Consider the following 27,639-nt stretch of genomic DNA (forward strand, 5'->3'; position numbering starts at 1 on the left):
CTTGTTGCTGCCCTGTTCATAGGGATGGAGAAGAAAGAGGTGGTGAGCAGGCAGCCAGTGGTTTCTGCCACATTCAATTAATGTATGACTGGAAAGGGGGCTTTTATCTTTTGTTCCAGAATAGCCGAGGAATGTGGCCTTTGTTAACCATATAATACAGCCTTTTGACACAAATACATATAAAACCAGGATTAGAACTTGGAATCATTCATGCAACACATTTAATTAACACTTCCAGTGTTCCAGGTTGTTGCTCGAAGCTGAAGGTGTTATGCTGAATAAGATGGACAGTCCCTGAACTCACAGGGCTTGTAGACAAGTTGGACAGAGAGATTCGGAAAGAGACGCTTGCAGAGCAGTGGCATAAATGCTTAGGTTGTGGTGCAGTGAGTGGATGTCAGCTATCATGGATGTGGGGGTCAGGAAAGGCCTCCTGGAGGAGGTCCCATCCTCTCCCATGTCCTGAAGCAGGACTCCGTTCATGCATTGACCACCCTCTTTTTGTGCAGGTAGTCTCGAAAAATCAAGGCAGAACAACTCTGCTGTTCCTGTGGAAGCTGGCAGTTTGGGAGTCCCACGTACTTCTTGGGGTGTAATTGAATGAGCGGCTCAGGAGGAGTTACAGCACGGTGTCAGTAGCATGGTCTTCGAAGCCAGCCAGACAGAAGTTTCTGTCTCTGACTGGCAGTGTAAGAAACAGGCTTTTCCCGAGCCTCCGTCTCCGATGTTATGAAATAGAGGGAAATAATACATCGCGTGGAGACGCCGTAGTGGAAGTAGCCAGCGCTGATGTGGCACGTGCACTTTCTCTCGCTTGACATACATGTTCCTCCTGTGAAATTAATCTTATATTAGCTCCGTTGGACAGGTGGAGAAAGTGGGGACAGAAAGGTTAAATGATGCGCTCGGAGGTCTGTGGCTGGTAGCTGGCGGAGTTGGGTTTGAACGCGGGCCATCTGGGTCCCAAGTCCCCTGGATGGGAGAACAAGTCAGCTGGACTCCTCTCTACTCCGCGATAGTGGGACAAACCCAGTCCGACTCCTAGCTTGGCGTCCTTGAAACATTCTGCCATCAGTGAAAAATTTCTGCCCGTACCCAAGTCACTATGAATTCCTTTCTGGAAGTCTTGGGATCATCCATTCTGTCCCCATGTCTGTAGCTGGGCACCCGTCTCCCAGTCCGTGAGCAGCCCTAACATGTCAGCCCTCCTCATTCCTACCGCCTCCGCAGATCATCTCAAAATACCTCCTTCCAGCAGAATTGCAACAGGCTTGTCGCTGGTTTTCTGGCCGCTCTTCCCTTCTCCCCCAGCCTCCAGTCCATCTTCTGCTTAGCTGACAAAATGTTTTTTTCTCATTGGACTGGTCTTAATTCATTGTAGGTCTTAGTTAAATGGATTCCCATTGCCCGTAGGCTCAAGTCCAAGTGCCAGAGGTGCGTAGGTGTCCTTTTATTCCCAGGCCATTCTGTAACTTATCCTTCCCCTCCCAGCTCTGCCCCCCACCATCTTCCCCCTTCCAGGTTCCTCTCTTTACTATTTATTTTGTCAGGGACTCCCCCTTCAACTTCAACTTCACTTCATCCCTCCACCCCTCTGGCCTCTTCCATCCCCCTGGTTCATCTGGGGGCAAGTCCAGCTCCTCCTTGAGATTTAGCTCTAAAGTTTCCGCCTCTGTAAATCCTTCCTTCCATTGTGCCCATTCATCAGTTCACTTAATGCTTTACTGTCGTCGCATTGGCATTCTTGGTTTGTCTCATCGGTGGCGAGTCCCTGGAGTGCGGGAATCCTGTCTGCATCTGTTTCTGCAGAGCGCAGTGCAGTATTGGAAGGCCAGTTGTGATATGTATTTTTAATTTTGCGTGATGGGCACATCTTACTGATTTCTGTGTACGGGAGATTCATATGTGGGCGTGTGCACACACACACACCCACTCACTCACGCATATGTGTGTGTACGTTGGGTGCTCGTTGTTACCCAGCAGCAGTTTGAGCCTTCATTTGTTTTGCCTGCGTGGTGCCCTCTAGGGAAACATGCGTTGATTCTGCCAGATTGACGTTATGAGGAAAGAATGTGTATTCAGTGATGTCTGTACAGCTTTGCATGTACTTTTTCCAACAATTTTTTCACCACATTAATAACATGCTAGAAATCATCACATTATACAGAGGGGTTATAATGGGAAATAACAACTCTCACCTTTATTCCTCCCCAGTTTCTCCACTTACAGACAGCCACTCTTTTTTTAAAACAGCTTTATTGAGATGTAATTCACATACATAGCTAACCCATTTAAAAGTATACAGTTCATTTTTTTAAAGCTTATTCACAGGGTTGTGGGGCCATCACCACTGAAATCTAATTTTAGAACATTTTCATCTCTAAAAAACCCCCTTATACTCACCAGCTGTCACTCCCCATTCACTCCTATCAACCAACACTCCCAGCCCTAAGCAACTGCGAATCTACTTTCTTTGTTTATAGATTTGCCTATCAGAGACATTTTATATAAATGGAATCATTTAATAAGTGGCCTCTCATGACTGACTTCTTTTACTTAGTGTGATCTGTATGTTTTTAGGGTTCATCCATGTTGTAGAATGTGTAAATACTTTTTCTTATGGCTGAATAACATTCCATTGTGTGAATATACCACAGTTTGTTTATCCATTCATCACTTGATGAACATGTGGGTTGTTTCCACTTTGTGGCGATTGTGGATAATGCTGCTATAAGTTTGTGGACAAGTCTAGAGAGTTACGTTTTCATTTCTCTTGGCCATATGCATAGGAGTGGAACTGCTGAGTCGTGTGGTAACTGGTATTTGTCTGTTTATGAGAGAGTGGTGGAGGGAGAGGGGGAGAGAGAATCCCAAGCAGATTCCCCACTGAGAGTGGAGTCAGATGCGGCGCTTAATCTCACGACCTTGAGACCATGACCTTCGTCAAAACCAAGAGTCGGGTGCTCAACTGACTGAGCTATGGGCGCCCCTGTCTGTTAAACTTCTTGAGGAACTGCTAGCCTGTTTTCCAGGGCAACCGTACTATATTATTATCCCCTCTAGTAATGTTGGAAAGGGTTCCAGTGTCTTCACATCCTTGCCATCACTTGTTCTTGTCCATCTTTTACTGCTCTCCTTTAATTCTCATTGTTCTGTGAGCTAACCAAAGAAAAATATTCTCTTATTTTATGGATGAAAAGTCGACAGACGGATGAGATGCCTAGTATGTGTGTGAATAGAGGGGGAGAAGAGGCATGGATAGTTCAAAACAACAGATCATGCAAAAATAATCAAAAAGTTTTTCAATCAGATATTGAGAGCTGTGTCAGGGATTATATTTCCCATTCCCACCTTTTTGTTAAAATCAATGTGATTATGGGTGTCTTGCCTGCATTTAAAAAAAAAAAAGTTGAGGTATAATTCATGTAACATGAAATTAACCATTTTATGAGATGACAGCTCTTGTTCATGGGTATTTCTAATAGTTATATATAAAAATACTTAATCTTTAAAATATTTAAAAATATTTGCATGTGTTTAAAAATTCTTCTTTTTTTTGTTTATAGAAAAAGGGAGAAATACAAATTTGCTCTCGAGAGAGCCATTGTAGATATACAGAATGAACAAGAATATAAGGACCAGAGGGCAAACCAAAAGTCACTTGTTTTGAAGTAATTAAGATAATTGGGTTGCCTTTCTTCCATCCTTTAGCTATGGTCTTTTCAAAATTAGAAAGATCTGCCTGCCTTGTATTCTGACATGAATATTTAGCAGTGTCATCTCTAACCCTAGGATCACACGGTAAATGTTAACAAGAAACACCAGAACTTGTGTTTTTCCTGTCTTATTGTTTTTCTACAGGAATGGTGACAGCTAGAATGGCTTTATGACATTGTGCCTACAAAACCGAATGTTACATGTGTAGCTACCTGGGTAGGTGTAGAGTGTATTTTTTTAAGAGCTGGACGTACTGACTGGATGTCATCAGTTACATCTGTTTTGTAATCCTGGAGAATTTTACATATCCTTTGACGAAAATTGCAAATAAGGATTTTACAATAAGTTCTATTTCCATGTTACGTTTCTGCAAAGTGAATGGAATATATTTTGAAAATATGAAACTTCTCATGTACACCCAGGTGGAAGAAGTGCTTTATATAATATTTTCAGGGTTTTTTTGAGTGCGTATTTCTACTCATTGTGGTGCGGTTTTATTTTTTTGTGAGGAAACATGCACATTTCACTTTAGGTTTTTTTCTCATTCTGTTTCAATTTTCTGTCTCCTGTTTCTTGTTTTGAAATAGAGTTATGGTTTCTGTCCACTTTGGAGAATCATGAGGGCCACCGAAAATGTTATCTGTGGCTCAGCTGACAGTTTTTATTGCTGATCTGGTGGTGACCAGGTCTGTTACTTTTTCAGTGCGTTTTAGAGTCCCCGTGTCTCCCAAGCCTCTTTTCCTCCTTCCCCTGCCCACCTCAACCTGAACAAAATTGCCCTGTATATTCTAGTTATAAAATAATTAATACATACATTCATCCATACAGTGCTGAAAGGTTTCCAGAAGAAATTAAAAGTCATCCTTAATCTTACTTCCCAGACAAACAGAACCACTGTGAAGATTTTGGCCTGCGAAGGGGCTTAGTCACCCGTTTTCATATGGCCCATGAGCTAAGAGTGGTATTTACATTTTTGAATAGTTGAAACAAAATCTAAAGGAGAATAATATTTTGTGACATGTGAAAATAATATGAAATGTAAACTTGAGTTTCCATAAAGGAGGTCTTATTGGAACACAGCCATACTCACTCACCTCCATATTGTACACGCCCACTTTCGTGCGGAGATGGGGGAGGTGAGCTGTGCCAAACAAGTGGCCTCCAAAGCCTGAGGTAGTTACTCTCTGGCCTTTACAGAAAAAAAAAATTGCTGATACCTGGTCTGTAACCTTCAAGATTTTTTCCCTGTGCATTTATGTGAAGATACTGTGTGTGTATTTTTTAAACAATGGAGTCATCCTGTGCACTTTTGTAATCCACCCTTTTTACGGAGTATCATGTTTGCCAGTAACTTCTATTAAGTTCTTTTTGTTCGGGGGCGCCTGGTGGCTCAGTCAGTTAAGTGTCTGCCTTCAGCTTAGTTGTGATCCCAGGGTCCTGAGATTGAGCCCCGCGTTGGGCTCCCTGCTCAGCCGAGAGTCTGCTTCTCCCTCTCCCTCTGCCCCCAGACCGCATTCGTACTCTCTCACTCTCTCTTTCTCAAAAATTAAAATCTTTTTTTTTAAAGTTATTTTTGCTTGTTTTTTTCCACTGACTTGAAACCTGAGAACCACTACTTTTCTTTTTATGTTTGTGTTAAATAAACCCATTAGATGTTACCTGGGAACAGTGGTAATAATAGTGATAACTGTATCACTTAGAATTGGTTTGTTCCTCACCTCAACCTGAACAAAATTGCCCTGTGTATTCTAGTTATAAAATAATTAATAATACATTGTTTAATTGTTTAATGAATTAATTTTTTTTTTCCTGCCTGACTCATGAGATAGGTAGTGGTGAAGCTGCCCAAGAAGGTCATGAGGAACCAGGATCTTGTTAGCATCCTGGTCTGCCATTCTCAGCACACAATTTTACTGAAAGCTGGTGGACAGACTCTGTCATTGCTGTGTGACAAATTACCACAGAATTTCAGGACTTGAAACAACAAATATTTATTAGCTTACATCTTCTGTGGGTCATCAGTCCAGATATAGTTTAGCAGGGTGCCTCTGGCTCCATCAGGATCTCTCATAAGGCTGCACTCAAGATGTTGGCTGGGGCTGCAGTTATTTTAAGACTCAAGTAGAGTAGGAGGGGATCTGTTTTCAAGCTCACTCTTGTGGCCGTTGGCTGGAGGCTGTTGGCCAGAGGAGACATCAGTTCCCTGCCACACGAGCCTCTTCATAGGGCAGTTTCCAACGTGGCAGTTAGCTTCTGCCATATTGTTTATGAGTGAGAGAGAAGCAGACAAGAAGTTACAGTCTTTTTGTAACCTAATCTTAGAAGTAATAATTCATTACTTCTGTAGTATTCTGATTGTTAGAAGTGAGCCACTAGGCCCAGCCTATGCTCAAGAAGAAGAATTACGTAAGGGTCTGAAGCAGGGATTATCGCGGGCTATCCTAGGGGCTGCTTACATCAGTCAGCTTCAGGTTTCATTTAAAGATGGTGGATAGGGGTGCCTCGGTGGCTCAGTCAGTTAAGCGTCTGCCTTCGGCTCAGGTTGTGATCCCAGGATCCTGGGATCCAGCCCTGCATTGGGCTCCCTGCTCAGTGAAGTGTATGCTTCTCCCTCTCCCTCTGCCCCTCCCTCTGTTTATGCTCTCTCGTGCTCTCTCTCTGTCAAATAAATAAAATCTAAAAAAAAAAAAAAAAAGTGGTGGATAGACCGTCAGGCATTGGTCTGAGGTCATTGCAGGAAGGGGTGGGTAGAAAGGCTTTTTTTTTTTTAAGGAAAACAACAGACTTACGTTTCTATTTCATCAGCTAGAATTATGCACAACACTACCCCAGCTGCAAGGAAGTCTGGGAAAGCAAGGTTTTTGGGTGGGCCCATTGTGGCCCGGGTCATAATCAGGATTTTGTTGATGTGAACAATTGTCAGAATAGACGCTGGGTGGGCAACAGAGGTATCTACTATACCACTATCTAAGGTGGTTGTAAGGGTTCAGTGTGGTAACAACCCCATGCTTGTCTGGTTTATGATATGGACTCAAACAGTAGCTATGCGTATTGTTATTACTTACAAGTTATATAAAGTAGTTTTGGAAGTTAGTCTGTTGATCTAACAAGTTCTCTTGCATTGATACTGAAAGAAATAGTACAGAAAGAAGAAAGTAGACATTTATCAAGTACCTGGTATGTTCCAGGCATTTTATTAATAGGCTGATTTAATCCTCATAATAAACCTGTGAAGTAGGTTTATTTGCCCCGTTTTACAGATGAGGAAACCAAGGCCCCATAATGTTGAGTGAATTGTTGAAGGAGCACATCCCACTGGTGTGCTTTGAATGGGTCATAGATTCTAATGATCTGTAGTTCAGCCCTTAGCTCCTGGAGTGAGCAGATGAGGACTGGGACAGCTGGATCCTCTGGGCCCTATCAGCCGCAGCCCCAGCAGCCTCTTCTAGTTACTCCATGGTGCCTTGCAAATATAGTTTTTTACATGCTTCATGATGTGGAACAGGTTTGAAAGTATTGTTCTTTCAGCCAGTAGGTAGCGGAGCTGGAATTTGAACCCAGGTCTGTATAGGTCCAGAAGCTTTCCTTCTTTCCATGACTGGGCCCTTCCCGATCTATAGAAGTAGTGAATCTTAGGCTGAAATGGGAGTTAAAATGCAGCTTCATTGAATACAGAAAGTATTGTATTTCTCTTATACTTACATGCCTCTTTTCTGATACTTATATTTCTCTATTTCTTCCTCCCTTGTTTTTAATATACATTATATATATATATATAGATATATCTATCTATCTATCTATCTATCTATCTATCTATCTATCTATCTATCTATCTATATCAGATGCTTAAAAGGGGTTTAAAAAGAGATTAAGGTCTAAGATTATAAAGTTATTTAAGTTAACATTATTTGCTATTTCACAGTTGTCTTAATGGAAACTTACTTGGCCACTAGGTGTCTCCTTTTGGTTCTGTTCTTTCTCCAGGTCACACTCTTAGAAGGAACCTAAAAAGGGATATAAGGAAGATTAGATAACAGGATTAAAAAGTGAGTGGGACCTGGACTCTGATGATTCCAGCTGCCTTTTTTGTCGTTTACTCCCTACTTCTGTTCCTCTTTGCTCATGGGCTGATATCGCAGTCATAGATCAATTCTCTGGAAACTAAGATGAGTCTTTGATACCGCCTGTTCATTTATGAAAGTATTGGAAAGTGGGCAGAAAGAACTTCTGTGCTCTAGGTCTAGATACGCTAGGTAGTAAAATAATGGTAATGTGTTTGCTGAGTATTTTAGGGACAATTTTAATAACAATTTATTCTCATGGGAATACTTGTGCCTAGTAGGCAAATAATGATTGTATTGTTAATATAAATTTCCCCTGTTCTTTAATAGAGTAATACTGGCTGTTACCTACCTGTGTTATCTCCTGTATTTCTCGCAGGAGCCCCGCATCTTTGCCATTCTTCCCCTGATTTTAGAGATGAAGAAATGGAGGCTTAGAGATTGGTTAATTTGGCCTCAAGTTTAATAGAGCTTTGTTTGCTTTAAGATTTTGTCCCCTCCATTTGGAAGTTGTTCATTCATTATAGTAGTGGGGAGAGTTCAATTTAAGTCAATAAAATTTTAAAGTTCCCAAGAAATAGTTCAGCCAAATGCACTTCTAGAACCGTGATTTGGTTGTGAGCGCACGACTCCCGTTTTTTGCAAGTTGCCTTGTAGAAGTGAGCAGTGTGCCCTGGATGTGGGCTCCCTTCAGGAAGGCTACAGGCTCTTTGCAGAATTACAGATTGTGTACGCTCAGGGATCACTTCCTTTCACTTGCCTACAAATGCAGCACCCATTATCATAGAAACAGCAGGGCACTTGACAGCTCAGGGTCTGACCCGGTGCTTCATAGAATGGAACATTCTTCTTATTCAGTTAGGGGCACACTAAAAAGATGGAAATGCAGCTCGGCCTAGGGTTTTCTGAGACTGCTGGCTGATGTTTTCTCTTTTACCTGAATTTCGATTCTGCATTAATTTCTGGATTTCTCCAGTTGTCTTAAAAAAACATCAGCTCATGCTAGGTTTTCTTTAGTCTCGAATAATTTAATTGTGCTTAGTATCTTTCTGGTTGACTCCCCAGTTGTGGTGGTGATTTCTGCAGACCACAGGAAAATGTATAACAAATGTGAGATGAGAGAACGTTGTCAGGCAGGTAGCATTTTCTCTGGGAAGTGGGAGCCGGGAGTGGGAGCGGTCCCCAGAGCTAACAGGCACACCCCCAAGATTTGCCTCCAACACTGTCACTTCTCTCTCTTTGTTCCCCTTCCCGACTCACTTTCTGCCAGGGATTTGTGACATATTTCGTAGCAGATCAAATGAGCCCCTGACACCTGATTGCCGAGTGCTTCTTGTTTACAGTTGCTTTCCAAGGACACCTAGACAAGATGGAAGGCTTAACGCACAGTAATTAAATTTGCATCTGCTCTGTGACAGGACTCAAAGGGGTTTCTTCCCCCTCCACATATGAATCTCATTGTAGAGCTCCTACTGTCTTTGACCATGCAACATCTAAAAAGGCAAGATGTGGACAGGTAAACAAACATTGGTTCAGTCTACTGCCTGTCATTATAATGATGAATATTAAATAAGATCGCTGAGCTCCCTTTCTCACTTGACTTTCTACTCTTCACCTACTTGTGTAGCCAGATTTATAACTGCTCTTAAATTTAAGAACTGTAGCTTGGAGGTGATTTTTTTCTTTTTAATCTTTTTAAAGGAAAACAAACATTGCTGAACAATCTGGATTGGTTTAACACCCTTTGGATTGTGCATTTCTCACAAATGCTAATGAATAATTCAGTAAAGCCAAACACAATCTGCTGGTGGTATCCAGTGTTATTCACACTTGCTAATGAATAATTCCCTTTGGCTTTTATAGAGCAGCTCTACGGAGTGACTTCTGAGACTCAGATGGGTTATTATTGGGCTATTTGTCAGTATCCTTGGGGCATTGTGAGCCAAAGTCCAACTTGGCTATCCACTCCACATCCCCTCTCTGATTCTTCTGGGAAACATGCTGCTCTGTCTGTCTCAGCCTTTTAGCCCTCAAATGTCGCTACGAGAGAGGCAATGCTCTAACAGGATTCAGCTCCAGTATAATTTCATTGACTTACGTCCTTCATTGTTTCATTCAAATAAACAAGTGTTTATTGAGCACCTTTAGAGGCGCAAGCTACTGAGCCGGCATTGTGTATGTACCAAGGTAAAGAGAGATTTTTATGTGATCAGTCCTTAAAGAGAATGTGGGGTATTGTAGGAGAGGCATGGGGTCCTGGAGGAAGATGCCCAGGGTCTCTTTGTCAAAATGATCAGTTTCCATTTTCTTATGTCCTCAGGTGTGCATTTCAATACATATTTGCTGTTGGTGGTGTCGTAGGGGGGTTTCGTTGCTTTGGATAAGCCTAAAAATTGATTAATCTTGGAACTGCTTATAGGATAAGCCCTATAGCATGATCCCAAAGACAGCTGTGTAAGTCTTGTTCATTTCTTCTGCACTGGAGTCAGGAATGTGGTATGACCTGGTTTTACTAGCCTGGAGAGCCTAACGATGGTGAATGTGGATTTATTTATGCCTGAGTAGTCTGTAGACCATACCTTCGCAGTCAGACTGCATAATGCATAACTGTGAGATCAGTGAGGCACATCTAGCCATAGTGAGATTGTCCCTGGAATCCTGTGTCTGCTTTAGCTTTTTCTGTTCAACTCCTGATTTTTCTCTCTCCTTTCTGAGCACACTGGAAGTTTATAACTACCAGCTTTCTTATAGTTAGGTGGGATCCTGCCATTCCTTCAGACCAATGAAAGGTAAGAGGAAGTGGCAGGTGTCATTCTCTGGTCAAGATATTTAAGAGCTGATGTGACACTTGGAGATATTCATTTTTCTCTGCCACAGTGACCTTGGGGGCTCTGCGTTCTAGATTGTGGGGTCTGCATTAGGCTTGGTCCATGAATGACTGTGTGGAGTAGAGCCCAGCCCCTCCCCCACTGGCCCATATTGAATGAACACAGAACTCGAGCAGTACGAACCATTGTTGCATCAAGCCCCTGAGATTTGGGAGTTCATTCACAGTGTAGCCTAGACAGGTTTTTTTACTAACCCAGAGGGATTAGTGCAGGGAGAGATGTGTGTACTTGTGTGTGTATATGTGTGTTATCCAGGGCCTGGTATTGTGCAGGATTTCAGCCAGCTTTGTGGAATGTAGTTTCAATCAGGAATTGAAGGGTAGACGTCATTTAGGGACAGACAACGTTTACCTCATCAATGACCAAGGAATCTGTGGGAGAAATAACTTTGGTATAAACAAAGTCATGGAAATAAGAGAATAATTAGTAAGAAAAACCAGAGTTGAGGCTGTTGTAATTCGTGTCATTCAAAATTAATGAATTTTAAATTGTGTCTAGCATGTTTAATTAGTAAGATTATAAACCTGCAAGTTTTCTCTTTGTTTATAATTTATACCAGAGGCTGGCCTTCGAGCTAAGGAAGGTTTTTACATTTTTAATAGATCGTAGAGACAAGAAGGAGGAAGATATTCAGTAGGGGCCACAGGTGGCCTACAAAGCCTAACGTATTTACTGCACGGTCTTTTACAGGAAACATTCGCTGACCCCTGGTTTAAAATCTCCATACACTGTTATCCAAAAGTATCACATTTACTCAAATGTGAGTCCCTCAAGAACCAGAAGTCAAGGATTTTATCAGTCTTTGTGTCTTTCTGCCTAGCATGGTGCATGGCAACACTGCGCAAACTCAGAACAAGTTATTTGATTAAATTTCACACAGAACACGGGAGATAAGATGTTTTAGAGGGTGAGAACTGGTAAGCAATTATGGAAAGCCATAGGTTTGGAGAAATAGAAGTTTTCTTCCTCTGTTTTCTTGGCTGTGACAACTTGGGATTTTTTTTTTTTAAACCTAATGTGTATGGACATTTATTTCATTTTATACTCATTTTCAAATAAATGTCATATCTTGAAAGCTTTTAAAGATACTGACTTAAACTCTGGTATCACAGTATTGTTAGAGTCTTCTTGTAAATCTGTTCATTGTCGATGTTTTCTTTTTCCCCCTGCAACACCCAGTCTTCCCTCCCTTCCTACCTACCTTCCTCTTTCTCTCTCTTGTTCTTTCTTTCTTTCTCTTTCTCTCCCTCTTTGCCTCCCTCCCTCTCTCCCTCCCTCCCTCCCTCCCTCCCTCCCTTCCTTTCTTTTTTTTCTTTCTCCTGCCTTGCTCCCTTCCTTCCTCCCTCCCCTCCCTCTTCCCCTCTCTCTCCCTTCCCTCCTCTTTTTATTTATTTTTTTGGTAACTTTCATGCAAGTTTCTATAGGTTCACTCACTCATTCATTTGCTCACTTATAGGCCCATACCCATGGGAGATGAAGACATGTCCATGCAAAAGCTTTTTCACAAATGCTTGTAGCAGGATTATTCATTATAGCCCAAAATAGAAACAGCCCCAAATGTCCATCAAAGGATGAATAGATAAACAAAATGTCATATATCGCTATGATGAAATACTGTTCTGTAATAAAAAGGCACGAAATACTTACATGTGTTGCGACACTGATAAACCTTGAAAACATTTTGCTAAGTCAAAGCCAGATACAAAAGCCTGTATATGTGTGATTCCACTTCTGTAAAGGGTCTATCATAGGCAAATCCACGGCTGCGGCTGCGGAAAGCAGATTACTCATTGCCTGGGGCTGGAAATGGGGCGAGGCAGGGGAATTGGGTGTGACTGTTGGTGGGGGCGGGGTTCTTTTTTAGGGTAATGGCGGAGTTCTAAATTTAGGTTGTGGTGGTGGTTGCAAAACTCTGTGAATATACTAAAAACCGTTGAAGTGTATACTCTAAATGGATGAATTTTATGTTATGTGAATTATATCTCAATAAAGATATTAAAAATAATTATGCAGTGGATTGCTCGTTTCTTGGTTATGCTACTGATTCTACACCCTCTTATTCAAGTAGCAGTTAGGATTTGAATCTCTTCTGTTGTCCTTCATTGAATTAAAGTTTTCTGGAAACAAAAATTGATTATTTTCAAATCCCCTTTGTCCCAGCTATTTTACATAAATTTATTCCATCTTATATACTGGCATATGTACACAAAGACATACACACAAGAATATTCACTGTAGCATTATTTATAGTGGCAAAACATAAGAAACAAACATCCATCACAAGGGGACATGTTAAAAAAATTAAGGAAGGTGTAGCTGGCGAACTGCTCTAGTCCCATTAAGAAGAGACAGTTCTATACGTACCAACATGAAACAGTCTTCAGGATGCTTAAAGCAAGATGCAGAATACTATTTCCTATTTATGTAAAATGCTTGCATGAAGATAGAGTATCTCTGGAAAAATTCAATAGGAGTTACCGTTTTAGGAGGGAAAGATTAGCTAGGTCAAGGAATAGGACAGTGACAGCCTTTTGCAGGGTTAGACTTTTTTTAATGCGCTTTTCTTTTCATAGCAGCATTATTCATAATAGTCAAAAAGTGGAATCAGTGCAAATGTCCATCAACCGTAAATGGGTGAACAGAGTATGGTATCTCCGTATATGCACGGAAGTAGAATAGCTGGGTCAAAGGGGATCTGAATATGTCAGTTTTGTTTTTGGGAATTTTAACTCAAGAAGGTAGTATTTGAGTATTATTCAATTTTTTTTTAGGGACGCCTGGGTGGCCCAGTCGGTTGAGCATCCAGCTCTTGGTTTTGGCTCAGGTCATGATCTTAGGGTGGTGAGTTTGAGATCTAGCCCTGTGTTGGGCTCCGAGCTCAGCAGGGAGTCTGCTTGAAGATTCTCACCCTCTGCCCCTCCCCCCCAAATAAATAAATCTTATAATTTTTTTAAGAAGTGGATTCCTATATTATAGCTCAGCAACCAATCTTGCATATGTTTGTGCATACCCCTTTTTAATCCACATGGAATAATTTGTTTGAAGACTCATCCCCCATCAAGTCGTTCCGCCCCCCCCCAACCGCTAATGATGGAGCAATTATGTGTTCCACAGTAATTTTAACACCATCTTCTAAACCAGCTGTGTGGCAGCCGTCTATCTGCAGGGCAGGAATGTGGCTTGCAAGGGACAGTATCACATTGCCCACAATTATTTTAATGTCTCCTGTGAAATGATAAATGAAGTTTATAGTTATAATAAAAGTAAACCCATTTCCCCCAAGGTATAAAGAGTTTGCAAGTAAAATTCACATAGTCAGATGTGCTGCTGCCTTTTTTTTTTTTTTTTTAAAGAATCCTTCATTGAGGGTTTAAAAAGAAAAAAAAAATCCAGGGATAGGTTTTCAATGTGGGCATTTATTCATCAAGCCCTATAAGGATGTGAAGTATTGAAAATGTTGTAGGATTTATGGTTGTATGAAAATGTTATGAGATTTATAGCTGCCCCTCTAGGAACTTACAGTTTTTGTTGTTGGTGTAATTGAAAAAATTCAAGTTTTGCATCTGTGTGCATGCTTTATAACATTCACTTCATGTAATTTGCAAAATATCTGCTGGGATTTTTCATGGTCCTAGAAGGTCCTGTAATTTGGCTGTAACTCCTGCTTCTTATTATTTGGTGCCACTTTGGTTTGAGTCTTTCCTAATTAACTGTAAATCCTCCAGCCCACGCCCACAGTTACTGGGTAAGACCGCCACCTTGAGAGGTGAGCAGCTCCTGTCCACAGTATTGGACACAGTGCCCTGTAACTACAGGAATTATATGTCTCTTGGAAAAAGAGCTCATTGGGCTAAGTCTCCCCGTTTTCTCAGCTGGCAAGTATGGGATTGTGGAAGCAGCTCCCTACTCCGTCTATCTGCAGCTTTCTGCTATCCCAAGAAGCTAGGACTTCCAGGCCCTCTTCCCAGCTGCAGGCTATCTGGCTGCTGCGTTGTCATTTAAAAGAGTCTCCTCTTCCTCTTGGTCCTGTTCCTGCGGCTTGCTACCTACTGACCCCCAGCCAGTGGCGGCTCCTGCTGTCCTTTCACCATTTGTGTGACAGGGCACCTTGCTTTGTGCAATTTTGTCTTTGTTTAATTTTTGTATCTTCTGTGCTAGTGAAGTGGGTTTGGAAATGTCTATGTCTTAAAGAAACCCTGCTGTGAATCCTCTCATAATCCCTTTCTCAGGTGGGTCCTACGTGGGAATTTTATAAGTTGAGATAGATGTTGATGATGATGATGGTGGCGATGAAGAAGTGATATATCACTTAATATGGGCTTTTTGTACTGTTTATTTTTTTAAAAAGATTTTATTTATTAGAGAGAGTGTGTGTGTGTGTGCGGTGGGGGTGGGAGGCAGGATAGAGGGAGAGGCAGAGGGAGAGGGAGAAGCAGGCTCCTCACTGAGGAAGGAGCCTGGCGCATGGGCATGGCTCTGTCCCGGACCCGGGATCCCCAGGATCATGACCTGAGCTGAAGGCAGACACTGAACCGTCTGAGCCACCCAGGCGCCCTCATTTGTACTGTCTCACCTGTAAGGAACCATACCATACCGCTTTTTTTGAGTCAAACTTTCCCAAAGTATAGCTGAGTCTTGGCGAGGCCCAGAGAAGCTTGTTGGCTTCTTCAAGATTACTCAGTTGTTTAATTTAATGCTGAATCTGCACGTTAGAATTTCAGGCCCGGAGCATTTTCCATAAACTAAACTGACTTGCAGGCTAAAAGATACCTTGAACTTCAGGGGGTGTCGAGAAATTACTGGTGAGTCAGGACACAAAGCACTCCCATTTAAATACCTCGACAGTGAACTACTTTGGGGAAAAAAAATAATGCTTAGGTATTTAAAATTTTATTTCCCTTCATTATAATCAAAGGAAGGTAACGTCTTGTAAAATATTTCTGATTGTCTTTACATGGTCTTCCAGGTGCTTCTCTGCAGCTTACTGATAGCATGGCAATATTGCTGGTAGTGGTCTTCCTCTTGATAGTATTGTCGGGTAGACCGACGAGGAGCTTGTGCTAGAACAACTGTGCAAACCCATTCCGATGGCTGTGGGCAAACCAGAGGCCACGTCTTTCCTAGGTAAAAGGACTGACCTGTTACCATGGCTAGTTGGCGTGTACAACATGTGTTAGAAGAAGTAATTATTTTTAGCCAACTGACTATGACCAAGATTAATAGCTCTTGAAAGAGCTATAATGAAAGACTGCCCCAACTGGCTTCTACATTATTCTTTATTTATCCTGCTCTCATCCCTGTCACCTTTGGGCATCAGCCAAATGTCATTTATGTGAGATTTGCCCCTTGGAGGTGAGAGGCTCCTCTTTCTTAATGATGGGAGGTGATGGGGCTGCAGGGCTGAGGAACTTGGACAGTTGACACGACCCAGAGGAGAGTCCCTCCAGGTCTGTGGGAGTCACAGGAACGGGGCACTCACTCCCGAGGGAGGAAGAACATGAGAATATTCAGCTGTCTGATTCAGATCATTGAGGTATTCTTGTGGGATTATAGGGAGCAGTTCAAGGGCTCCGTTGTCAAGTCTGTAGATTTCAGTGACTTTTCTCTTTGCAGCATTTGCACGTTTCCTATTCTGAAGAGGATTTTTTTTTTTTTTGACTGAAATCATCAACTATTTCTAGTTTCATAAAACTTGGAAATCTCCATGTGGTAGAGACTTCGAATAAACTCAACTCCCAAATCCCTGTTGCCTCCTCCTGTCCTGGATTTTCCCCTGCAGTTAGCTACCCAGGATACAGGCTGCATTTCCCCAGCCTCCTCCACAGCTTCCGTGTGGCCATGCGACTAACAAGAGTCTGTAGCTTGTGGTAGTTTCTGGGTTGTTTCCTTAAGAGAAAGGTGTACGCCCTATGCCCTTTTCTTCTTAGGCCCTGCCTTTTATGCTGCTGCCGAGAATGTTCAGGGCAGCATTGGGATCTTGAGAGCGAGGGCCAGTCCTAAGGGGGAGTGGGGTGGGTCAGCTGGGAGGGGGCTCGAGTCTCTCTGGACAGTAGGAGAATTGCCACACCAAGTTTGGTGGAGCCGCTGTCCTCTTGGATTTTCTGTCACTTGCAAGCCAAAGCTAATCCTAGATAACACATGGTTTGTACTCCTCGCAGTAGAGGAAGATAAATCCCAAGCCCTTGGACTCCTGTTCTCCTTCTAAATAACAATGTCAAAATCGAAACCATTTCCTCGGTCTTTCTTCTTTCAGTCCTACAGATTAAAGCAACCTCCAAAAAAGATAATGCATTCATTTATTTAAGAACTAAGGACGCGAGAGATATAGGAAAGATACACTAGAGCTAAATTAGCCCGAGGGCTGGATCGGGAGATAACTCGTTTAGGGAAATGATTACTGGGACTGGTCTTAGTGGCCTTTCCTAAGACTTAGGTCAGGGAGCCCTCATCACTCGCCAGTGTTGGCGGCAGCAATAGCTTCTTTTCTCAGCTTAGCAGAGGGCTTTGGGGATTCAGCCTCATCTGCTTTCGTAGGGACCCGGGGAGCTTTTGAAAATTTCAGGTTTCAAATGTCAGGTCTATTGAGTGCTTTCAGTTCCCTTGTACGATAGCACTGTTTCTATTTTGCCTGACTCATTGGTTTTAAGCCACAATGTTTGCATGTGGCCGTCCTTTCTCTCATATTATCCATAGTAGATAAAATGTACTGTATTAGATACAGTGGGTTGCAAATGATTATTAACACAACCCTTTTAAAAGCGAGGCCGAGACGTGTAATTGTTTTTCATGACTTTGAAAACTTTGGAAAGAGAAAAGCAGCCCTTTGGTTCACTGTTTCATTAGCATTTGTAAAGTGAACCAAGAGAGAGGTTTTCTGTGCAGTGTTTTTCCTTGCTGTTTCTTGCCTTTTAATTTGGAGAATAGCAGGACCTTGTCTTTTGTTCGCACACGGAAAAGTCCATTCAGCTGGAAAACTGAACAGTGTGCTCTTTGTGTACTCAGAGCCTTTGAATGCTTTTGGTCACACACTAGTTGCTGTTTAACTACAATAAAATTGTGACCAAAGGAGATAAACATTTAAAGGATAAATGACAGGGCTGTTAATCCAAAAGCAAGTTTTGTAGCATTGTTATTTTTAGCTAATAGGTATATAGCCAAGAGTCATGGGGATGACTTTTAAGTCTGAAACTGGTGAAATTGTTTCCAACCAGTAAAAAGAAATGTCACTGGTTATTTTTAATGGCTGATCATTTTGAGCTTTAAAAAGTCTCTTGAACATGTCTAAACTGTCTTTAGAAACTTCTAGGAATTTACCTGATGTATTTGCTAAGCTTGGCTTTGTCGTGTGTGTCTATGTGTGTTGTATATATACAGATATACATATATATATTTTTTCTATATACATATTTATTTTGTATAATGCCAAGTGTATTATTTAAGAGAAGAGACTTTAGGGCTTTTAAAAGTCTATGAATTCAGAACTTGATCGGTCTTCGTGCCTATAAAGTATTATAATTTGCCTGCCCTTTTGTGGAGGAAAAGCATTTTTGAGAATTTCCTTTCCCTCTAGGAATTATGGAGGATAAATCAATGTTTCTAACTCCCTCTCCCCCCAGCTAAAATCTGGGTCTTTGGCATATGACCGTTTGAGAAGAGCTGATTTCGGTTGTGGTGAGGGTACTCAGGTATTGCAGGGCTGTTTGTTTTTGAGATGTGAAATATACAGGGTTCCTCTTGTGGTCACCTAGTGCTGGGATATATTTTGCCTTATCTTACTCTTTTTTTGGATTATTCATCCTTTTTCCAGGATACTTCAAAATAAAATAAATCCAACTATATTTTACAAATGTCTTTTCCTTATATTCATTCACATCTCATTATTGCAGGAATCTTCAACTTTGCCCGCCTACAGGGGCCACATAGGGGAGGATGATTAATGAAAGCGGCAACTCTGTCTCCGTTTAGGAGAGACAGCAGGGACTGGTGAGGCCGGTGGTGAAACCAGAAGTACATGCACTACCCGGAGGGGCCCGGTGTAACTGAGCTTCATTGTGTCAACGTGGGCCCAGTGTTTGCAGATACTCTGTTTTTGAAAGAAGCTCAAAATGTAGATTTTTATTTGAAAACTCTTTATTGTAAAGAGCTCTCTGTGAATTGAATTTTTTTTTTTTTAAAGATTTTATTTATTTATTTGACAGAGACAGCCAGCGAGAGAGGGAACACAAGCAGGGGGAGCGGGAGAGGAAGAAGCAGGCCTCAGAAGAGCTCGATCCCAGAACGCTGGGATCACGCCCTGAGCCGAAGGCAGAGGCTTAACGACTGTGCCACCCAGGCGCCCCTTGAATTTTAAAACTTCATATAGCCCAAATAAGCCACATTTACTTCCTCAGGCTGGAAGCAGCCTAGGCCTGCCCTTTGCCATCTCTGTTGTTTAGTGTGCTTACGTGACTGATGTAATCAGAGGAGAGATTGAGGATTCCTCTTCAAGGAAGCTGACCAACCCAAAGAAGAACATATAGGTTGACACTTGGGGATATCTAAAGAAAAGGCCATGTTTCCATCATACGATCGTACAGCAAGGCCCACGAACTGACAGCCTCAGTTTCTGTACACACAGCTTCCAATTCCATTTGTATGGCCTCACTTGAACTAACATCAAGCATGGAGGAATGCCTCCAAAAAAATATGACAATACAAAGCAAAAAACCAGAAGGAAGGGAGTACAGAGAAATAGTACGACAATGTGGAGAGTCAGAGACAAAACTTCAAAGCAAGTTAAAATTGATATTCTTAAATGAGGAAAGATATTACTTACACGAAACAGGAACAAGATGTTAATCAAAAGGAACTTTCATATTGTTAATTCTGTTAGCTGTGATAATGTATCATGATATTTTTAAAGAGAAGTTGTCTTTCTATATTAGAGGAATATACCAAAGAATTATGATTGAAAGATGATGATGTCTGAGGTTTGCTTTGAAGTAATTCAGAAAAAAAAGGCAGGGACGGAGAATAGATGAGTTAAGATGAGTAAAGTGTTGATTATTGTTGAAATTGTTTAGTGAGTACATGAGGGCTTATTATACAGTTCTCTCTACTTTAATGTGCTTAAAATTTTCTATTGCAAAATTTTTTTAAAGGAACATTTAGAAAATAAGAAAGGACTCTCAGAAATTAAAACTTTGATAGTAAAAATCAAAACTCCAGTAGGATTAGAAAACAAAGTAGAACTCGGAAAGTAGAACAAAAAGATAAAGCAAGATATAAAAATAGAGGATTAGTCCAGTGGTCCACTATCTAACTCTAGGAGTTGTAGAATGAGATCCAAGATCTCAGAAGAGAAGAAAGGATCAAAGAAATAATATAAGGAAATTTCCTTGGTCTAAAAGATATGAGTGACTTTTGAAATCAGAAGCATCCATTGAGTGCCCAGCATATGGGATGAAAAATGGCACCCCCAAGTCCTTCATCATGAATTTATGGAACCCTAGAGAGGAAAAGGCAGCCCTCATAGCCGACATGCAGCCCTCACTTCTGTTCTCAGTTACTCTAGGGTCCAGACCTCTTTGGGTCAACTGCTTTCAGACAGAAAACCATCCCTTGCTTGATCAGAGTTGTGCTGGTTGCCTGGTTATTGGGATTGAGAGAAAGGATGTGGGGTTTAACCTCTATTCATAGACTTCCAACCAGGCTTCCTGTTTTCACCTCCGCTTCTGAAATGCACTTGCCGTCAGAGGTACCGGGTTCTGTAATTCCTGATCCTTCCTGGAGATGGTAGCATGAATCAGCTCACGACTTAATGGTCTTCCCCTGTCTCCCCCAATCTGCCCTGCCAGTAGGTTTTGACTTTGCCTGTTCTGTTAACACTAGTTAGAGTTCCTTTTCTCTCTTCCAAAATGTGGGGGCCTTTTCTCTCATTCTCTTGGTTTTGGGAGGGAGCTCAGTGTGTGTTTTGTATCTGCCGTGTTTAAATGGAAGTGAATTTGTTGTGTTAATCATTAATTTGGTATTAGCGTTTCTTTTTCTAAGATTTATTTGGAAAGCAAAATAAGAAAGCAAAATTTAATATGTAGAAAATAATTTCTTCCTTAACATCTTCCTTGACTACTGTCACTCAAATAGGCTTCTTCTACCTTCTCTGAAATACCGTGGCCCTCAAAAACTCTCACTCAGTTTAACGATGACTTCTGTACGGTTTTGGGTCTTAACTGTAAGCCTTCAGTGTGTACTTTGTCACCCAACTAGATTTTGTAGTCTCTGAACATAGAGTGTTAGTCTGCTTATGTTCCCTAGGCTCCTGATAAATCTGAATTCAATAAATACTTGTTGGTTAAAGTATACTACTCAAGTTTTCATTACTTTGCTTTTGTATGTGTTCTATGTATTTCTGTTTCAGTGTCCTCTGAGCTTCTTGCTCAGAGATCAGTAGGAAGGCATCAGTGTAATAATGAGTAGACTTAGGGAGTAATATTGTTAAGTGAAAAATGTCATTGGTGTACAGCTTCAAAAGTATTTTACTGAACTTGTAAATTCTCAACTGTCTTTAGGAAGAGGAGACATGGAGACCTGACTAGTCACACTGAGGAAGGGGTGATCTGGGGACTTGGTTTCTGCTTTTGGACTTCTGTAGAGGGCCTATCTCACGGTGTGTTTGCTTAATGACTGTTACCCATAACCGGGTGCTTGGGTTTATTTTAAATTCTTGCTTCTTAGCACAGGATCGCCACAATCATTCAGGGTGTGCCTCTCTAGTATAAGCAACAATGCTGTCATTTTCTCTAAAGTCACCTTCTTTATTAAAGAAACTCTTTAATAGTTCCGCATATTCTGTAGTTATGCATTTCTCTGAGTGCTTACCGACCCCAGCAGTGTTTAATAAATTATTGAACTTTGAAGAACCTTTGAGAGGCAAGGGCTTTATGTGACTGAGCAGCAGACATGAAAAAACGCTATCCTCAAGAGTATCTAACAGACAGAAATAGAGGCTTGATCAGACAATATAAGCACCGAGTGAATGATGGTAATACCATGAAATATTTACAGCCGTAGAGCGTGCTAGGGTGGGGAGCAGAGAGTGTGGGTTTTTATCGTTTTGGGTTGAACCCGGTGCCACACAACTCACCATTCTGTGATCTTAAAAGCAAAACAGAAAGAAAAAGAGAGAGAGAAAGGGAGAGGAAAGGAAGAAAGGAGAAGGGAAATAAAGAAGCAGAGTATTGATTTGGTGCTGTTTTGTTGTTTGCAGGAGCTTTTCACAAAAGTAAGGCTCCTTTTGTAGATAGCAACCTTAATAAGAGCCAAGTTTTTAATCAGTCCTTAAAAGAGACTAAAAAGTCCTGGTTTCTTGCCACTACAAGTTTAGAGTTTTAATTTAATCGATATCTCATGATTTAACATGCCTTAAAAGCCCTCATTTTATTATCTGTAAAAACAGAGGCTTAAATAGCAAAAGCACCAAATAGCCTAATATGTTCTTACTTTCAAACACAATATGCCATTTATTTATTTTTTCATGCTGTGCCATTTTAAATTGGCTTGTGGTGAATTTATTTAATACTGATCCACAGAGAAAATTAATGTAATGGAAGAAGTGTCTGGATTACTTAGGAAAGATCTGGAAGATATTTATGTGAGTGGATACATTCAGAGAATTTCTAATATCTTCCAGGATAGAAAGGGCTAAAACGAACATGTCAGACCAATTTGTTTTGCCCTTCTACATGGAATTTTGTATGTAAATTTTTCTTTTAGAAATAAACCTTTTTAAATTTCATGGTTTTATGTAGTGTTATTGAAAATATTTATTGTTATGATGAATAAAGTTTGACAAGAAATAATTTGATTTATTAAATTTGATTTTACCAGTGATTTATAGAAAAAACCCACAGATAGTGTTTGGGAGGTATTTTAATGTCATGTTTTTGCTTTTGCTTTTTAGTGGTGGTAGAAAGAACAGAATCATGTATTAATAAGGAAGCTCAGATTGACCATAGACATTGGCCTTTCAAAGGGATCATCTGGCTTTGTGGGCTTTGGTATCTGTCATGAACTCCCTGGATGTTAGATACCATGTTATCCTGAACTGGGTTATTTGTTCCCCTGATCTATACTGACAATTTTCTGTCGCTTGTAAAGTCAGGGTAATCCTGTTGGAAGGGAAACTTTGGTGAGACACTCCTTTGCATCTGTAATATTTTGTCTGTAGATTATAAGGGAACTTTTAAGGGAGTTTACAGTTTGTAATGTAGGAGCCCATTACGTACAAAGAAGTTTATAGTCTAAGGACCCAGTATCAGTGAAATGTGATATGGATCTATTTGTGAAAGGATGTATTAATTTCCAAATTGAAACCATAGAAGAAAGATAATATTGGTATGTTTCTTGTTTTTGTTGCTGAAATGAAGACTTGGAAATAATTGGGATTTTGTTCGAATGATGTGTATTTAAATCTTGCCTCTGCCTCTTACTTGCTTGACTTCCGGCCAGTCACGGGCCTAAGGCTGCATTTTCTCATCTCTAAAAATGGGACTAAATATAATTTACTTAGTAAAAAAAGCTTTTGAGCATTCAGCACAATATTCAGCATATGGGAGATACTTGATAAATATTAGCTCTTTCCCTTCCTCTTCACTTAGACCACTTTATCTAGGAAGTGAAACTTAGAAGTTCTTGATGGATGGAGTGAGGGAGGCAGTGAACCAGAGGGCTACTTGAGGTCCGTGGACAACTATGTGAAATTGGTGAGGGGTGTGTGTGCGTGTGTGTGTGTGTGTGTGTGTGTGTGTGTGTGTGTGTTGTGATGGACAGGGAAAGGAAGGAATGAATCCACTGATTAGTGGAGGCAAATGTGATGCTGGTGATTGGAGACATCATCTGAGCTTCTGCTGTTCTCTGCTGCTCAGGGTTGGAGTAGAGAGCGTAAGCAAAGGGGAGCATTTACTTCTTCCTCTTGTCTTCTTGACCAGCACGCTGTTCTCGAGTGGAAAATGTTACAGGTGTTTGATCCCATGTAGGGCAGTTCAGAGGATTCTCTGTTCCTAAATTCTGTCTCTGGCCATAATCCTCTGAGGGAGAGCACATCGCTGATACTTCTAGCCAGACTAGGATCCGTAACAGATTTCCAGGTGCTACCCGGGTATTCATTCAGCAGGTATCAGCCGAGGCCTATTGTATGCTCAGTGCTGTGCTAGACTGGGGATTTAGTGGTGACAAACAGACCGAGGTCCCTCCTCTTGTGGAGGTTAACATTCTGTCAAAGGTAGGAAATAAGTAAACAGTACTTAGGATGATACATACATAAGACCATGTCTAACAGTGTTGAACAGTACGGTATGCTAAGGAGTGAGGGGAGGGGCTGCTGTAGGTCAGGTGCCCTGAGGTGACTTTCCATGTGAGATCCGAAGGGTAACCAGGCTATTCATTCCGGCCACAGGGACATGGCTCTGAGGTGCTGATAAGCTTTGCAAGTAGGAGGAACAGAGAAGGTCAGTGGCCAGGAGAAAGAGACAAAAGGGAGAAAGAATGAGGCCAGGTCACGTTAGGGCCTTCAGGCTGTGGTAAAGATTCGGGTTTTATTCTAAGCCTGATGGGAACCCATGGGAGGGTTTTAAGACGGAGAGTGTGTGTGTGGAGTGCCTGCGTCCGATTTGCATTTTCCAAAGCTCACTCTGGCTGCTGTGTGGGGAATACTGGAAGGCCAGAGCACAATGGGGGGGAAACATCAGGAGGAGAGAGAAGCTTCGGGCTTGGCCCAGGTGGTGATGGTGGAGGTGGAGAGAAGGAGAGGGATTTCAGCTATATTTTAGAGGAGAAGCTGACAGGGTTTGAGAGAGTTTTGCAAGAACAGAGGAATCTAGGATACCGTCCAGGTTCTTAGCACAACCTCCTGGATTGTGACCATGCACCGAGACCAGAAGGCTGAGGGGGGAGCAGGTGCAGGTGTGAGATCAGGTGTTCTCCTTTGGACATTCACATACCTGGTGCCTGTTTGGCATCCGAGGGGCTTCCAGTGAGGCTGTGGGGTGGGGAGAATCTGGAGCTCAGGGCTGGAGATCTAACTTTGGGGAGTCATCAGCATGGAGCTGGTGGGTTTAAGCCTTGGAGCTCCTCTCTTGATGATTCATCATTGTTCCGTAGATTGTAATGTATACTTAGGCCCCAGCTTTCCTGAGCCAAAGTGTTATTCCTTCACCTTTCCTATTATTTCTGGGTTGCAGTGCCAGACTGTCTCTAAGCCCAACAAACGTGTTCCTTCCAGGCAAAAACAGAAGATGACACACACCATGAGCCAGATTTTCCATGACAGACTTGTAAGGAACAAGATAATCTCATTGTTCCTCCTGCTACTTAAAATAAAGGTAATATTGATTTTATAGTAGCAGTTCAGGTCCTAAGGCATGATATTGATTAAGCGTCTGACGAGAATTTGCAGGGTAGCCTTCTAGACCTACAGCTACAGGGCATCCCCCCACTGGGTCAGGCCTCTGCGCTGACCCACTCTGTTATAAGTGGTGTTTTGCTTAGGAATTCTTGACCCTGTTTAGTCTAGGCACTGTCCAGAAGCATTTATTTTGCCAGATAGATGGCTCAATCCAGCCTATTACCTTAATCTGGCCTTAAAGACGGGAACTCTTTTATTCTTAGGAAATATGAAGACTGATTTTGACACTGTTTAGAATTATTTTCTTCATCGGTAGCAGTGGATTTCATGTTGAATCTTTAGCTGTGGAACTTCAATTAAAAGGCTGTAATCTGACTTTCCTCCTTTTTTTTTTTCAGTGCTACTTTGGAGCAAGACTCACTTTATGGATTTTTTTTTTTTTTTTTTAAATCAGGAAGGTACCTCTTTTAAAGGTGCCATTATTAAGCCCATGGGACTCCTCAATTTTAATGTTGCATTAAGGGAAGTAATTTCCTTGTGGTTATTGTGGTATGAAGCATTCAACATACTCCGTTTACAGGTTAGGTTTTATAACGTTCACACATCAGGTTCTGAGGATATTTTGAACAATTTAATAACAATCAAGGGATAAATTGTTTATTGGCCTAAAGTATATAAAGAATCCCCAGATATCACCCAAAAATAACAGTTTCATAGAAAAAGTTTTGACTTTCTACTGTAATAAGACTCATAGATTTTCCCCCTGTGTCAAAATTCGGGCTGGATTGTTCACTGGGTTGATTTGAGGTTTAAATGAGTTAATACAGGTTAAGGCCCTTAGTATAGTAACTAAATGTTCGACTGAGCTTCGTTAGTCTTACCTGCTATGGTGATGCTATGAGCTATTAGCTCCTTTTCTGTTGGCCACGATACCCAGCACAGGCCGAGGCACATAGTGTATTTAGATACGTTCTCAGCGACTGACAGATATTCCCAACATTTGGGAGTTCCTTCCACACTGGCAGTATCACCGTCAGTTTTATGCCTTTTCTAAAATGGTCTAAGTACATGACATCTTTTGATCCCCCACACGGTTCGTCTCAGAAGGGGCTGCATGAATTTTGACCATTTCCGTATCTGTCTGCTTTGTTAGCTGCCAGATAGAGCTCAGGTTTTACGTTCTTTGCAGTTAGAAGAGATAATAAATGTTAACATTCCTAGTATGGTACCAGGCTCAGAATAGGTAAATGGCATTTGACTCAGCATCATGACTACTGGGCATTTCTGCCTTTAGGGAGATGGTGCTGGAAAGTGGGGTTCTGGCATCCTTTGAGGTAGAAGGCGAAATAGCTGTTTGCTAAGCTACTATGATACCAAGGGAATCTTAATGCTTTTTTTGAAATTCTCTGATTGTTGCACAAAGGGGCAATTCTGTGTCATAGAACCTTGGTGGAATGGGTAGGCAGCTTTTTAAATGGAGAAATGGCCTCTGTTTGGCTCATGAGCAGAGTCATTTTGGGAGTGGTTTGTGAGTCATCCGAAATATTCATTTAATCTAGACTTGTGGCCTGCTGGTGAGGCTGCTGCTTTTTTATGATCTCGAATGTCTTGTCCATGTCAAAACTTGCCTTGTTTCTCTGTTTACTTTGAACCAGGAAAATGGTCATGACCACATTTGGAATTCCTCCTCAAGTGTGCATTTGGTCACATCACCCCTGGCTACCACCGGTACATGACTGTTTATTTTGGATGTCCTTTTCTGATGTTCAGCTAATTTAACCCACAATGAAGTTAATCCTTGCTTCTTTGGAAAAGTACAGATTTACTTATTAGCTGCTTTCAGAGACATTTGCATTTTCATGAAAGGGAGCATATAATTCCACCGACTTTTGGACCCATCTACCCAAATATGCAGCGGATGCCTTTGTAGTCAAGATTAGGGAGAGCATTAAATCATAACTGTCCTGAGTTATCTGAGTCCTCTTTAAGGTTAATAATGAACATGTATGTGACAAACATAGGCAAGTGTTCGATTTGGTCCATTTGTCTTGCCTCCTTGTGAATGAGAGAGGGGGTCAAGCTCGTTTGGAATTCAGGTTAATACCTCTTTCCTTGTATGTGTAGCATACTGACCAAGCAGTATGGATGCCACATCCCCACTGCCTGGGCTTGAGTCCTGGCTCTTCCACATACTAGCTGTGCAACCTGGGGCAGGTTACTTACTTTCTCTGGACCTCAGTTTCATTTTCTCTCAAGTGAAGACAATTACAGTAACTACCACTGAGAGTTCGGAGGACAGATGAATTAATTTATGTAAAGCATTTAGAGCCGATGTAGTAAACACCTAGTAACTAGTAACTAAACAACTAGTAACTGCTATACAGTGTTAGCTGTTGTTTTTATTACCTATTAGTCATGGCACAAGTCAAAAGGTCAAAGTGTAAGTCATCAATCAGGGCCTTTTATCTGGGAGATACTCTAGGCATTGTGTCTAGCCCTGTGGGTTTATATTAGGTAGGATAGGTTACTGCAAAAAAAAAAAAAAAAAAAAAAAAAATCATATCAACATACTGTATAATGGCTTGAACATGGT

The 27,639-nt window shown here is 41.4% G+C and overlaps 1 protein-coding gene and 1 long non-coding RNA gene across 5 annotated transcripts in view; one reads left to right on the plus strand and one right to left on the minus strand.

The window, feature by feature from the left end:
- The window catches only part of FTO (FTO alpha-ketoglutarate dependent dioxygenase), a 369,186-nt gene that overhangs the window by 30,412 nt on the left and 311,135 nt on the right, over positions 1-27,639 (plus strand). Inside the window, exon 1 of one of the 4 annotated variants that reach the window (XM_087870429.1) lies at positions 24,655-25,023. The exons of the other annotated variants lie outside the window; for them this stretch is intronic. Within the exon in view, the coding sequence (XP_087726555.1) occupies positions 24,742-25,023 (282 nt within the window). The 5' untranslated portion in view covers positions 24,655-24,741. Of the gene's footprint in view, positions 1-24,654; positions 25,024-27,639 lie in introns of those variants that run through there. 4 annotated transcript variants of the gene reach the window in all.
- On the minus strand, positions 6,897-12,449 carry LOC148108217 (uncharacterized). Its single transcript, XR_015728023.1, has 3 exons — positions 12,314-12,449; positions 7,660-7,721; positions 6,897-7,354 (listed from the first exon to the last, which is right to left on the minus strand). It is a non-coding gene; the product is annotated as an uncharacterized LOC148108217 (long non-coding RNA).

This window comes from Ursus americanus, chromosome 21, assembly GCF_024610735.1.
Source record: "Ursus americanus isolate L20-20 chromosome 21, mUrsAme1.1.p, whole genome shotgun sequence".
NCBI lineage: Eukaryota > Metazoa > Chordata > Mammalia > Carnivora > Ursidae > Ursus > Ursus americanus.